General features: G+C 42.6%; 1 protein-coding gene across 1 annotated transcript in view; it reads right to left on the bottom strand.

Moving 5' to 3' along the window:
- Window positions 1-8,197: 8,197 nt before the first annotated feature.
- htr2cl1 (5-hydroxytryptamine (serotonin) receptor 2C, G protein-coupled-like 1) overlaps window positions 8,198-16,356 on the bottom strand; it is a 21,818-nt gene continuing 13,659 nt past the window's right edge. The window contains exons 3-6 of the mRNA XM_072459228.1: window positions 13,613-13,776; window positions 10,335-10,479; window positions 9,126-9,367; window positions 8,198-8,788 (exon numbers count right to left, since the gene is read on the bottom strand). Coding sequence (XP_072315329.1) covers window positions 8,231-8,788; window positions 9,126-9,367; window positions 10,335-10,479; window positions 13,613-13,776 — 1,109 coding nt within the window. The 3' untranslated portion in view covers window positions 8,198-8,230. The remainder of the gene's footprint in view (window positions 8,789-9,125; window positions 9,368-10,334; window positions 10,480-13,612; window positions 13,777-16,356) is intronic.

A 16,356-nucleotide genomic window follows, 5' to 3' on the forward strand; every position in this document is an offset into this window, starting at 1 on the left:
ATGATATGTATGATATGTATAATATGTATGATATGTATGATATGTATAATATGATATGTATAATATGTATAATATGTATGATATGTATAATATGTATAATATGTATGATATGTATAATATGTATAATATGTATGATATGTATGATATGTATAATATGTATGATATGTATAATATGTATAATATGTATGATATGTATAATATGTATAATATGTATGATATGTATAATATGTATAATATGTATAATATGTATAATATGTATAATATGTATGATATGTATAATATGTATAATATGTATAATATGTATAATATGTATAATATGTATAATATGTATAATATGTATGATATGTATAATATGTATAATATGTATAATATGTATGATATGTATGATATATATAATATGTATAATATGTATAATATGTATAATATGTATAATATGTATAATATGTATGATATGTATAATATGTATGATATGTATGATATGTATAATATGTATAATATGTATAATATGTATGATATGTATAATATGTATAATATGTATGATATGTATGATATATATAATATGTATAATATGTATAATATGTATAATATGTATAATATGTATAATATGTATGATATGTATAATATGTATAATATGTATGATATGTATGCTATATATAATATGTATAATATGTATAATATGTATAATATGTATAATATGTATAATATTTATGATATGTATAATATGTATAATATGTATGATATGTGTGATATGTATAATATGTATAATATGTATAATATGTATAATATGTATGATATGTATAATATGTATGATATGTATGATATGTATAATATGTATGATATGTATAATATGTATGATATGTATAATATGTATAATATGTATGATATGTATAATATGTATGATATGTATGATATGTATAATATGTATAATATGTATAATATGTATAATATGTATGATATGTATAATATGTATAATATGTATGATATGTATGATATGTATAATATGTATAATATGTATGATATGTATAATATGTATGATATGTATAATATGTATAATATGTATAATATGTATAATATGTATGATATGTATAATATGTATGATATGTATAATATGTATAATATGTATGATATGTATAATATGTATGATATGTATGATATGTATAATATGTATAATATGTATAATATGTATAATATGTATAATATGTATAATATGTATGATATGTATAATATGTATGATATGTATAATATGTATAATATGTATGATATGTATAATATGTATAATATGTATAATATGTATAATATTTATGATATGTATAATATGTATAATATGTATGATATGTATAATATGTATAATATGTATGATATGTATGATATGTATAATATGTATAATATGTATGATATGTATAATATGTATGATATGTATAATATGTATAATATGTATGATATGTATAATATGTATAATATGTATGATATGTATAATATGTATAATATGTATAATATGTATAATATGTATGATATGTATAATATGTATAATATGTATAATATGTATGATATGTATAATATGTATGATATGTATGATATGTATAATATGTATAATATGTATGATATGTATAATATGTATAATATGTATGATATGTATAATATGTATGATATGTATAATATGTATAATATGTATAATATGTATAATATGTATAATATGTATAATATGTATGATATGTATAATATGTATAATATGTATAATATGTATGATATGTATAATATGTATGATATGTATGATATGTATGATATGTATAATATGTATAATATGTATAATATGTATAATATGTATGATATGTATAATATGTATAATATGTATAATATGTATGATATGTATAATATGTATGATATGTATAATATGTATAATATGTATAATATGTATAATATGTATAATATGTATAATATGTATAATATGTATGATATGTATAATATGTATAATATGTATGATATGTATGATATGTATAATATGTATAATATGTATAATATGTATAATATGTATAATATGTATAATATGTATGATATGTATGATATGTATGATATGTATGATATGTATAATATGTATAATATGTATAATATGTATAATATGTATGATATGTATAATATGTATGATATGTATAATATGTATAATATGTATGATATGTATAATATGTATGATATGTATAATATGTATAATATGTATGATATGTATAATATGTATAATATGTATGATATGTATAATATGTATAATATGTATGATATGTATAATATGTATAATATGTATGATATGTATGATATGTATAATATGTATAATATGTATAATATGTATGATATGTATAATATGTATAATATGTATAATATGTATGATATGTATGATATGTATGATATGTATGATATGTATGATATGTATAATATGTATAATATGTATGATATGTATGATATGTATGATATGTATGATATGTATGATATGTATGATATGTATAATATGTATAATATGTATGATATGTATGATATGTATAATATGTATAATATGTATGATATGTATAATATGTATAATATGTATGATATGTATAATATGTATGATATGACAGAGCAGCAGGTTTAAGAGTGTGATGAGAGTTTGTGCTGCTCTTTACTGACATCTGCTGGTTCAGTCTGGTCACTGCGTCTAGTGACGTATATTTAAATATGAAAAGAACACGGCCCGATCTTCCAACACGGGCTTTTATTGTGAAGGGAAATGTTCAATATTTTGGGCCCTATTTTCGTCTCTCCCTCTGTATTGTCCTCTCTCTCTCTGTATTGTCCTCTTTCTCTCTGTATTGTCCTCTCTCTCTCTCTGTATTGTCCTCTTTCTCTCTGTATTGTCCTCTTTCTCTGTGTTGTCCTCTCTCTCTCTCTTTCTCCCTCTGTATTGTCCTCTCTCTCTCTGTATTGTCCTCCTTCTCCCTCTGTATTGTCCTCTTTCTCCCTCTGTATTGTCCTCCTTCTCCCTCTGTATTGTCCTCTTTCTCCCTCTGTATTGTCCTCTCTCTCTCTGTATTGTCCTCTTTCTCTCTGTATTGTCCTCTTTCTCTCTGTACTGTCCTCTTTCTCTCTGTATTGTCCTCTCTCTCTGTGTTGTCCTCTCTCGCTCTCTTTCTCCCTCTGTATTGTCCTCTCTCTCTCTGTATTGTCCTCTCTCTCTCTGTATTGTCCTCTTTCTCTCTGTATTGTCCTCTTTCTCTCTGTATTGTCCTCCTTCTCCCTCTGTATTGTCCTCTTTCCCCCTCTGTATTGTCCTCTTTCTCCCTCTGTATTGTCCTCTTTCTCCCTCTGTATTGTCCTCTATCTCCCTCTGTATTGTCCTCTTTCTTTCTCTGTTTTGTCCTCTTTCTCTCTCTGTATTGTCCTCTTTCTCTCTCTGTATTGTCCTCCTTCTCCCTCTGTATTGTCCTCTTTCCCCCTCTGTATTGTCCTCTCTCTCTGTATTGTCCTCCTTCTCCCTCTGTATTGTCCTCTTTCCCCCTCTGTATTGTCCTCTCTCTCTCTGTATTGTCCTCCTTCTCTCTCTGTATTGTCCTCTCTCTCTGTGTTGTCCTCTCTCTCTCTGTTTTGTCCTCTTTCTCCCTCTGTATTGTCCTCCTTCTCCCTCTGTATTGTCCTCTCTCTCTCTGTATTGTCCTCTTTCTCTCTGTATTGTCCTCTTTCTCTCTGTATTGTCCTCTCTCTCTCTCTTTCTCTCTGTATTGTCCTCTCTCTCTCTGTATTGTCCTCTTTCTCTCTGTATTGTCCTCCTTCTCTCTCTGTATTGTCCTCTCTCTCTCTCTTTCTCTCTGTATTGTCCTCTCTCTCTGTATTGTCCTCTTTCTCTCTCTGTTTTGTCCTCCTTCTCTCTCTGTATTGTCCTCTCTCTCTCTGTATTGTCCTCTTTCTCTCTCTGTATTTTCCTCTTTCTCCCTCTGTATTGTCCTCTTTCTCCCTCTGTATTGTCCTCTTTCTGCCTCTTTATTGTCCTCTTTCTCTCTCTGTATTGTCCTCTTTCTCTCTCTGTATTGTCCTTTGTCTCTCTGTTTTGTCCTCTTTCTTCCTCTGTATTGTCCTCTATCTCCCTCTGTATTGTCCTCTTTCTCTCTCTGTATTGTCCTCTGTCTCTCTCTGTATTGTCCTCTTTCTCCCTCTGTATTGTCCTCTTTCTCTGTATTGTCCTCTTCCTCTCTGTATTGTCCTCTCTCTCTCTGTCTTGTCCTCTGCCTTTCCGTCCATAATAAAACCACCAGAGGCGTTTTTATCTCAGCGTTTTAATAAAGAAATGGCTGCGTCACACAAAGTAAACAGCACACGTTTTGGCTCGTCCCGTGTTCGCCGTTTGAAAATGTTTAAGACAAACGTTTAATGTCCAAAAGTAAAAAAACAAACAAACAAACAAAGAATGAACAGCACGGCGTGACGTTAGCAAACCGCGCGCGTTAGCTTGTACGCGAGTGCGACAAACTGACATTTGTTTTCGTGAAACGAGATCCAAAATGGCCGCCGCTGCTGGATGAAAAGTCGGGTTTGTGCGACTCTGTCTTTTGTTCTTTTTGGTTTTTAATCTGAAATGAGATTATGTAAAAAACTAAAACAGCTCCACTTTTTGTTAGATCGTTTGGTTCAAACTTTGTCGATAAAGAGAACGTTTTCCCATGTCTACATCACCAGATCTGAATCAACTCGTCGATTCTTCGTCGCTCGTCGGGAAACGGACGAAATCCGATCGCGGTTCGAGTTCCGAGTTGAATCCGGTTTCTCCCGTTCACGGGTTTGGACGAAGCAGAAACTGTTTGACTCAGATCTGGTTCGGACGGAAAAGCACACTTTACACTGCGACACGTGTTAGCCAGTTGTTAGCGTTAGCATTAGCTCTGTGTCTAGTTACATTCATGTCAGTGCACAGGTCACAGGTCACAGGTCAAAGGTCAAAGGTCCTCTCTGATCATGGAAACATAAACACGAGGATTCTGTGCTGCTGTTTTCAAACCGGGACGAAACAAGAGATGAAAAACATGAAACGCTTCAGTCGCAGACGACCTGCTGAACGTCGCCTTTAGCACGTCTTTTCTGACTGGCCAACATTAGCTCATGAGCCCTCGCCTTTAAGAGGGGGCGTGGTGCTGGTTCAACGGATTTGGAATAAAAAAGATCTGAAAGAGTCTGTGCAGCGGCCAGAGTCTGGGACCCCAGACCTCCAAGACCTGAGGACTTCAGGACCCCAGACCTCCAAGACCTGAGGACTTCAGGACCCCAGACCTCCAAAACCTGAGGACTACAGGACCCCAGACCTCCAAGACCTGAGGACTTCAGGACCCCAGACCTCCAAGACCTGAGGACTTCAGGACCCCAGACCTCCGGGACCCCAAACCTCCGGGACCCGAGACCTCCAGGACCCCAGACCTCCAGGACCCCAGATCTTCAGGACCCGAGACCTCCAGGACCCCAGACCTCCAGGACCCCAGACCTCCAGGACCCCAGACCTCCAGGACCCCAGACCTTCAGGACCCGAGACCTCCAGGACCCCAGGACCTTAGGACATCAGGACCCCAGACCTCCAGGACCCCAGACCTCCAGGACCCCAGACCTCCAGGACCCCAGACCTTCAGGACCCGAGACCTCCAGGACCCCAGGACCCTAGGACATCAGGAACCTGGGGTCTCAAACCATCGACGACTGAAACGATGGTCTGGACGATGTAAACGAACATTTGTTGAATCTCTTTGTACAAAAAAATGACTTTCACAGTGTTAATTCTTCCACTTTTTGCTCACTTTTCTTGACCTACTGTTGCTCAAAAGTCTCATTTTGTGCAAAATGTGAACGAAAATCAGCTGAACAGGAATCAATGTGATCAATATTTATACAATTTTACACTCTTTTTGGATCAGTTTTGTCGTTGTTAGGGACGTAACAAGAAGCAGAAAGTCTCACATGAGCCTCACAGACCATAAGACTTTATGTTTAGCACATTTATACTTCATGTATTTGGAACGTGACAGTCGTGAGTCGCAACGATTTTAAAAGAAAATATATCATCTGCAATTCTGTTCCTGAAAATATGTGATGTTGCCATGACGACCACGTGGCTGTGATTTGACTCATTTCATTGTTTTTTGGGAGCTCAAAGTGAGCGGAGGAGCTTTAATTTGGAATCTCATGTATTAGAACTATATTTTATTTAAATATGAAACAAATGAACATCTGTATCTTCTGTTTCCCACGGCGCTTCAGCACCACCTACTGTCCACAGAGGGAATTACACACGCTCACGACAAACAGCTGTAGGGAGTTCAAGAGCGAGACGGAGCGAGTCTGGAGCTGATTTAAGGATTCAGACTATGACATCACAGATCCACTATGAAGTCACAGATCCACTATGACATCACAGATCCACTATGACATCATCACAGATCCACTATGACATCATCACAGATCCACTATGACATCACAGATCCACTATGACATCACAGATCCACTATGACATCATCACAGATCCACTATGACATCATCACAGATCCACTATGACGTCACAGATCCACTATGACATCACAGATCACTATGATATCATCACAGATCCACTATGACATCATCACAGATCCACTATGACATCATCACAGATCCACTATGACATCACAGATCACTATGACATCACAGATCCACTATGACATCACAGATCCACTATGAAGTCACAGATCCACTATGACATCACAGATCCACTATGACATCATCACAGATCCACTATGACATCATCACAGATCCACTATGACATCACAGATCCACTATGACATCATCACAGATCCACTATGACATCATCACAGATCCACTATGACATCATCACAGATCCACTATGACGTCACAGATCCACTATGATGTCACAGATCCACTATGACATCACAGATCCACTATGACGTCACAGATCCACTATGACATCACAGATCCACTATGACATCACAGATCCACTATGACATCACAGATCCACTATGACATCACAGATCCACTATGACATCACAGATCCACTATGACATCACAGATCCACTATGACATCATCACAGATCCACTATGAGGACTTCATGAAACTGCGAGTGAAGCTGAACGTGACTCTGAACAGAGCGAGAACAGGGTTAAAGAGAGGAGAGGGACATTCAGCGGAATATGTGCCCTTTAAATGCACTAAATGACTAAATTATGAACCGTTCTCGACATGTTCCTTTTGGCCTTTGTCTAACGCTCGATGTTTTTGTTTGCGTTATTGTGTAATTATTGTAATTATAATATTATAACAAGTGAAACGATGATCGCAGTGAGATTTCACCTCGTTACGTCCCTAAACTCTCCGTTCAAACGTGAGAGCAACATTCACCTGAATCACAAATAAATATGTCAAAACAAAACGCTTTATTTTTTTGTTCGTTTGGTCGACTCACGTCCAAACAGAAAAGTACATATTCAAATTTGCCAAAAGTATGAATGATTTTGGGCCTAAACCCAACCTTATTTTATCAGTTTTATTGCATAAGAATTGTACTAAAATATATTTCTCAAAAAGCAAAACCTTTTTTTTTTGTCATGTCTGAGTCTCTTTTGAGAGACGAATGAAAAATCGATGACAAAAACACAAATGTGCAGTACATTTACACACAAATACTTATCACTGTGAGTGACTTGTACACGAGCCTTTTCAATGCAAATGCTGACTTTATGGACCTTTTGTCACTTTTACTCATTAAACGTGACTTTTCATTCCTCGCATGACGCGCGCCGGACCCTGTGCGTCCCTCCGGACCCTGTGTGTCCCTCCGGACCCTGTGCGTCCCTCCGGACCCTGTGCGTCCCTCCATCGCCGGGCTGTGGTTCTCGTGCGCGACCACCAGGGGGCGGGTCCAGTCCACCGCTCCGTCGCAGCAGAGGTCGTCTACATTCACTTCACGTTCACTTTTCCTCCTCGCTTCTGGATGAATGTTGCTCGTTCCCTCCAGTTTCTTTTGAAGTCTGGAGATGATTTTGGTTTGGTTTCGCCCGGAGTCGATCCACGCGCAACTCGCGGTCGGCGACGGCGCGTTCGACCGTCCGAATCAGCTCGATGACGACAAGCGCTACAACATGCACTAGAACTAAGCATGTGGAATCCCCCCGTCTAACTCTAGACTGAAACGATCCTTCTGGTTCCACGTTTCGAAAGCCGGTCGCGGGTCGTGAGCCCGCCCCCCCGTCACACGGCGCTGGTCAGTTCCACGGGGACGGGGCCGTAGCTGATGATCGACAGCTCCGTCTCCGTGTCGGTCTCCGAGAGGACGCCGGCGTGCTGGCCCTCGTAGGCACCGAGCGAAACGCCGCCGCCGAACTGCTGCGACCCGTCGTCCGTCGTGTCCTCGGGGTCCACCGCCAGGAAGCGCCCGTTCCCGCCCCGGCTCCCGTTCCGGCAGTTGCTGTTGCGGTCCACCCCCGACTTGGTGGCGGCGAGCAGGGGCGTGACGGAGTGCGAGGGGCAGGACGGCGGCGCCAGCTGGGACTTGGCGCCGGCGGCGTTGGCCCCGGCGTGGTACTGGCAGCGGATGTAGTTGGAGAAGGCCCTGCGGTAGGTCTTGTTGAAGAGCGTGTAGACCAGCGGGTTGACGCCGGACGAGATGTAGCCCACCCACACGAAGACGTTGAGCAGGTCGTGCAGCAGGGACTCGTCGCACGCGTCGCGGCACAGCACCGACGCCACGTTGGTGATGAAGAACGGGCACCACATGATGAGGAAGAGGAAGAAGACGATCCCCAGCACCTGCGGACGCAAAGCACCGCCTCGTGACGTTTCACCGCCTCGTGACGTTTCACCGCCTCGTGACGTTTCACCAAACGACTACGGCTAAAACGTGACTTCAAACACATAAAACATAAAACCCCCTCCTCCCCCTCCCCATCCTCCCCCTCCTCCCCCCCTCACCTTGGACGCCCTCTTCTCGTTCTTGATGGCCTGCATCATGCCCCGCCGCCCTCTGCTCCCCCCTCCTCACCCTCACCCTCGCCCCCCTCCTCCCCCTCACCCTTGCCCCCCCTCCCCCTCCTCACCCTCGCCCCCCTCATCCTCACCCTCGCCCCCCTCCTCCTCCCCCCCTCACCTTGGACGCCCTCTTCTCGTTCTTGATGGCCTGCATCATGCCCCGCCGCCCGCTGCTCGCCCCTTCGCTGCTGCTGCCTCGTGGTTGTCCCGTGGCGGGCGACGACAGCTGCGACGCCCCCTCCGAGCTCGGGATGACGCTGATGCTGTCGGCGGCGGAGACGCTCCTGGGGATGGCGCCTCCCTCGGCCCCTCGCAGGCAGCCCAGGGTGTTACGCCGGCTCTGGGGCAAAGGCTTCAGCTCTGAGGCCAGAGGAGAGACGCTCAGTCACTGACGTGAATCACAAAACGACTTTTTGAATTAATGAATTATTCTTTCCTTCGACTTTAGCCAATGAAACTAAAATCCTCAAAGAGCAGAATGTTTCAGGTCTGAGGCCGCTGCAGTCACTCATCACTATCCACCGTTTGAATCAAATCAATCGTATTTTGATGATTTTTATGTCTGGACTTTATGAAAAGAACATTTATTAAAAAACAACAACATTATTATTAAAACAGAAAAACAAATCTTTGGATGAGTGACACAGTTTAGAGTTCAAACACCATATTCCAGCTTCATCAGGTCGATATCGGAGCTGGAACACTTTTGTCTTGTCAACGGCTTTAACCACATCTTGTTTGTAATAAATATAATAAATACTTTACTGCAGTTACAGTTACAGTTACAGTTACAGTTACAGTTACAGTCTGGTGTGTGTGAGCGACGAGCTTTAGTGTTTAACGAGGTCGTTTCTAACATTAATTAGATTCAGAGAAAAATACTGCAATTCCTATAAATACTGAACGTCCCGGCCAGAGATTATAATGTGCAAACAGAACATGGAAAACATAATGTAAGTCCACTACTTAAATCATCATCAAGCATCATCCACAATAATAAAAGAAAACTACAAATAATCATCAATAAATAATAAACGATCATAAATAAAAACCAATAAATGATCAATAATCATCATCAATAATCCATAATAACAAATAAATCATCGAAAATCTATACATCATCAATAAGTATCAATAAATCATCAATAAATCAATAAATCATCAATAAATCATCAATAAATCATCAATATTCATCAATGAGTATCAATAAATAATAAATAAGTATCAATATAACACAACACATATTTGTGTTTTTAGACGTAACATTAAACAAAGCGAGTACAGCCCCTTTAAGGACAGAACAGCAGGCGTCCTGAGTGCGCCGCACCTTCAGGGGGCGCCAGAGTGTTGATCTGGGGGATGGAGAAGTTGGGCGGCGGCTGCAGGCTGGAGCTCAGGGTCGGCTGGTGCAGAGGCTGTTGAGACGAGCTCCGGGCCTCACACAGGAACACGGTGGCCTGCCTCTGGAGCACCTGCCCCGGGGCGACAACCAGCGTCAGGTATCTATGACACCGCCCCCCACTGGTCCAAACCCGTATTACAATCACACTGAGGACAAGTCACATGAGGCGGTGAAGGTTACATTACCTGGATGTAGAGGTTACATTACCTGGACGGTGAGGCAGTAGAGGTTACATTACCTGGACGGTGAGGCAGTAGAGGTTACATTACCTGGACGGTGAGGCAGTAGAGGTTACATTACCTGGATGGTGAGGCAGTAGAGGTTACATTACCTGGATGTAGAGGTTACATTACCTGGACGGTGAGGCAGTAGAGGTTACATTACCTGGACGGTGAGGCAGTAGAGGTTACATTACCTGGATGTAGAGGTTACATTACCTGGACGGTGAGGCAGTAGAGGTTACATTACCTGGACGGTGAGGCAGTAGAGGTTACATTACCTGGACGGTGAGGCAGTAGAGGTTACATTACCTGGACGGTGAGGCAGTAGAGGTTACATTACCTGGACGGTGAGGCAGTAGAGGTTACATTACCTGGATGGTGAGGCAGTAGAGGTTACATTACCTGGATGTAGAGGTTACATTACCTGGACGGTGAGGCAGTAGAGGTTACATTACCTGGACGGTGAGGCAGTAGAGGTTACATTACCTGGACGGTGAGGCAGTAGAGGTTACATTACCTGGATGGTGAGGCAGTAGAGGTTACATTACCTGGATGTAGAGGTTACATTACCTGGACGGTGAGGCAGTAGAGGTTACATTACCTGGACGGTGAGGCAGTAGAGGTTACATTACCTGGATGTAGAGGTTACATTACCTGGACGGTGAGGCAGTAGAGGTTAAATTACCTGGATGGTGAGGCAGTAGAGGTTACATTACCTGGACGGTGAGGCAGTAGAGGTTACATTACCTGGACGGTGAGGCAGTAGAGGTTACATTACCTGGACGGTGAGGCAGTAGAGGTTACATTACCTGGACGGTGAGGCAGTAGAGGTTACATTACCTGGATGGTGAGGCAGTAGAGGTTACATTACCTGGACGGTGAGGCAGTAGAGGTTACATTACCTGGACGGTGAGGCAGTAGAGGTTACATTACCTGGACGGTGAGGCAGTAGAGGTTACATTACCTGGACGGTGAGGCAGTAGAGGTTACATTACCTGGACGGTGAGGCAGTAGAGGTTACATTACCTGGACGGTGAGGCAGTAGAGGTTACATTACCTGGACGGTGAGGCAGTAGAGGTTACATTACCTGGATGTAGAGGTTACATTACCTGGACGGTGAGGCAGTAGAGGTTACATTACCTGGATGGTGAGGCAGTAGAGGTTACATTACCTGGATGTAGAGGTTACATTACCTGGATGGTGAGGCAGTAGAGGTTACATTACCTGGACGGTGAGGCAGTAGAGGTTACATTACCTGGACGGTGAGGCAGTAGAGGTTACATTACCTGGATGTAGAGGTTACATTACCTGGACGGTGAGGCAGTAGAGGTTACATTACCTGGATGGTGAGGCAGTAGAGGTTACATTACCTGGATGTAGAGGTTACATTACCTGGACGGTGAGGCAGTAGAGGTTACATTACCTGGACGGTGAGGCAGTAGAGGTTACATTACCTGGATGGTGAGGCAGTAGAGGTTACATTACCTGGACGGTGAGGCAGTAGAGGTTATATTACCTGGACGGTGAGGCAGTAGAGGTTACATTACCTGGACGGTGAGGCAGTAGAGGTTACATTACCTGGACGGTGAGGCAGTAGAGGTTACATTACCTGGACGGTGAGGCAGTAGAGGTTACATTACCTGGACGGTGAGGCAGTAGAGGTTACATTACCTGGATGGTGAGGCAGTAGAGGTTACATTACCTGGATGTAGAGGTTACATTACCTGGACGGTGAGGCAGTAGAGGTTACATTACCTGGACGGTGAGGCAGTAGAGGTTACATTACCTGGATGGTGAGGCAGTAGAGGTTACATTACCTGGACGGTGAGGCAGTAGAGGTTACATTACCTGGACGGTGAGGCAGTAGAGGTTACATTACCTGGACGGTGAGGCAGTAGAGGTTACATTACCTGGACGGTGAGGCAGTAGAGGTTACATTACCTGGACGGTGAGGCAGTAGAGGTTACATTACCTGGACGGTGAGGCAGTAGAGGTTACATTACCTGGACGGTGAGGCAGTAGAGGTTACATTACCTGGATGTAGAGGTTACATTACCTGGACGGTGAGGCAGTAGAGGTTACATTACCTGGATGGTGAGGCAGTAGAGGTTACATTACCTGGATGTAGAGGTTACATTACCTGGATGGTGAGGCAGTAGAGGTTACATTACCTGGACGGTGAGGCAGTAGAGGTTACATTACCTGGACGGTGAGGCAGTAGAGGTTACATTACCTGGATGTAGAGGTTACATTACCTGGACGGTGAGGCAGTAGAGGTTACATTACCTGGATGGTGAGGCAGTAGAGGTTACATTACCTGGATGTAGAGGTTACATTACCTGGACGGTGAGGCAGTAGAGGTTACATTACCTGGACGGTGAGGCAGTAGAGGTTACATTACCTGGATGGTGAGGCAGTAGAGGTTACATTACCTGGACGGTGAGGCAGTAGAGGTTATATTACCTGGACGGTGAGGCAGTAGAGGTTACATTACCTGGACGGTGAGGCAGTAGAGGTTACATTACCTGGACGGTGAGGCAGTAGAGGTTACATTACCTGGACGGTGAGGCAGTAGAGGTTACATTACCTGGACGGTGAGGCAGTAGAGGTTACATTACCTGGATGGTGAGGCAGTAGAGGTTACATTACCTGGATGTAGAGGTTACATTACCTGGACGGTGAGGCAGTAGAGGTTACATTACCTGGACGGTGAGGCAGTAGAGGTTACATTACCTGGATGGTGAGGCAGTAGAGGTTACATTACCTGGACGGTGAGGCAGTAGAGGTTACATTACCTGGACGGTGAGGCAGTAGAGGTTACATTACCTGGACGGTGAGGCAGTAGAGGTTACATTACCTGGACGGTGAGGCAGTAGAGGTTACATTACCTGGACGGTGAGGCAGTAGAGGTTACATTACCTGGACGGTGAGGCAGTAGAGGTTACATTACCTGGACGGTGAGGCAGTAGAGGTTACATTACCTGGATGGTGAGGCAGTAGGTGACCACCATGATGACGAGGGGGATGAAGAAGGCCACGAAGGATCCGATCAGCATGAACCTCTCCTCGTTCAGGACGCAGCTGCCGTTCACGAACACTTTGTCCTCGTTGTGGAGTCCGATCACCGGGATGGGCATGGACACTCCTGGAGACGCACACACACAACGCTTACTATCGACGCACAACAGGAAGGTCACGGGTTCTAGTCTCCTTTTGGGTGGAGTTTGACTGTTTCCACCTGCTCAGGTCCTAAATAAGACGTTTTCCTCCTGAGAGGTTTAACCCTGAGACTGAAGAACGGCTCAAATGTATTCATTCATCTGCCAATATTCTTTACCTTCGTTCAGCTGTAACGCTCTGAAGTCGGGACTCGTCACGGTCAAATTGGAAATAAAATGACCTCCCAGTCTCGGAAACGGTGGCACAATCCCATTACTGTTACCTAGCAACCATAACGTTCACAAGGACAACAGCTTCACTCCCTTAAATATAACGCTTAAACTGACTGACGATGACAAATATCCACAAAGTACTTCATCAAACCAGATAATAATGCGAAAAACACACAAAACACAAATATCTGGATGACCTCTGAGAACAGTTTCTGATTTCAAAATACCGTATTTTCCGGAGTATAAGTTGCACCAGCCACAAAATGCATATTAGAGAAGATAAAACACACATATAAGTCGCACTGGAGTATGAAATGTGGTTGTAAGTGTGAAAATAACAAATAATATCAGGTATAAGTCGCTCCGGAGTGTAAGTATATAAGTATAAATATGAGTATAAGTCGCACCCAGGTCAAAACTATGAAAAAAGGTGCGACTTATAGTCCGGAAAATACGGTAGTCGTCGTAAATCACGTCCAAACTCACAACGATGACCTCACGATGACCCGCTCGCGCTGAGACGATCGCACACGAGGCGGAGAACGGACAAACCGGCGATTAAACCTGATCCTCGGCCGCGGCGCGTCTGGATGAATTAATCTAACGAGCGACAATTAGAAAACACAAAACCGACTGTATCATTAAAGCGTTTCGCACTGATGGACGACTTAAGTACCGTCATTCACGCTGCCTGGAAACATCTGTATTTTCATGTGCTCGGTGACAGTCGCGGGGGGGAGGGGGGGAGGGGGGGGTTGCCAGGCGCCACACGGTCGGGCGATTGGGGAAAGTGGGGAAAGTCTGCGGCCGATGGAGCGACTGTTGGAGAACGACAAAACGGAGAGAAACAAACGAGCGTTCTCTGAATGAAGCAGATTTCAAACGTCCAGGGCGTGACGTGTCGACCGTAACAAGACGAGGAGAGAGTTAAAGACGCCAAGGCCGAGGAAACGAGAGCGAAACTGTGCGAGCGTCTTTAAATACGACAAACAAACAGACACAAAATTGCTGCGGAAAAAAAGGAATGAAGGGGTTTTGAGAGCACGTTGGGCTGGCTTTTGTTTCGTGGACATGGCAACACTTTCTTATGTTGCCTTTTCACAATTTTCACAATTAAAAAACAAAAAAACAACCTCCACAACAGCAAACAAACTAAATAACTTACTAAACTTATATATTTTACAAAGGCTCTGCAGCGCCCCCTTGAACATTTGAATTAAGTCAAAAAATGTACTTTGACGTAGACAAATAAAATTCGGCACAGACATTCTTCTCACCATTCTGATCGAAAAAGCCAAAGACGGCATACCTCCATCTGCAAGCATGTTACCGTGGCAACGTGACAAACACTGCCATGGACTTACATGCGTTTTGGTTCACAGGAATTTTGAATGGGATGAAAAATATTTACTTTGTCGTAAACAGTTAAAATTTGGCACACTTATTCTCCACAACAAACTGAACATAAAAGCCAATAGGGGCATAGCTCTATCTCGAACCGCGCGGTGGTGAAAATGTTGAAATAAGTAGTATAAAGTTGGTACTGTTTGTGGGGGAGGGCTGATGTAGGCAGGGGGAGGGCTGATGTAGGCGGGGGGGATTAGAGGTGTAGTCTTCACGGTGGCTTGTACCCCGCGGTCGCAAGGGGGGCGAGGGCCTTTAATTGTTATGATTATTAGTACTATTATTGTTATGATTATTACTGTTATTCGGCTTGACGTTTCTGTTTTGTCGACTAAAGTGTCAGTGCTTTAGAGATATTCTTCTTCTGCGCCTCAGTGAAGCCTCCACAGCCTCCCTCATTGCAGACCCTTATCTTCAGCCTGTCCCGGTGCTGTGAGGGGCCACTCCAGCTCGAGCGCAGCGGGGGGGCCCCTCCAGCTCGGGCACAGCGGGGGGCCCTCCAGTATCTCTCTGTGTGTGTTTGTGTTTCTGCAGCAGCTTGAAAATCGATCTGAAGCGGCGTTCTTCACTGAGAAAATGAGAAGGCGGCGAAAGAGCATCCTGGGATACGGTGATAACGTCTGCGTCGGTCGTGCCTGGTCGTTGCCGCGTCGACGTCACTTTACTCGCCAGTAATGTCGGTCGTAGCCTCAGTTTGCAAAGTACGTTCCGTCGCGTTTATTGTTAGATTTAAAAAAAACAACAACAACACAAATGACATTGTAAAATATAAAATCCGGTGAGCTCAACGTTTCTCTGCACAGATCTGGTCACAAATGTCATATTTAAAGCCCCGATGTGTAACTATTTTAGCAAAACAAATTATAATAATGGATTTTTGCGCTAAAAACCCATGTTCTCGCTGTTTAGACAATCTGCAGTAAATATGT

The sequence above is a fragment of the Eucyclogobius newberryi genome, unplaced genomic scaffold, assembly GCF_026437365.1.
Source record: "Eucyclogobius newberryi isolate DKJ021-1_F unplaced genomic scaffold, fEucNew1.0.hap1 SCAF_22, whole genome shotgun sequence".
NCBI lineage: Eukaryota > Metazoa > Chordata > Actinopteri > Gobiiformes > Gobiidae > Eucyclogobius > Eucyclogobius newberryi.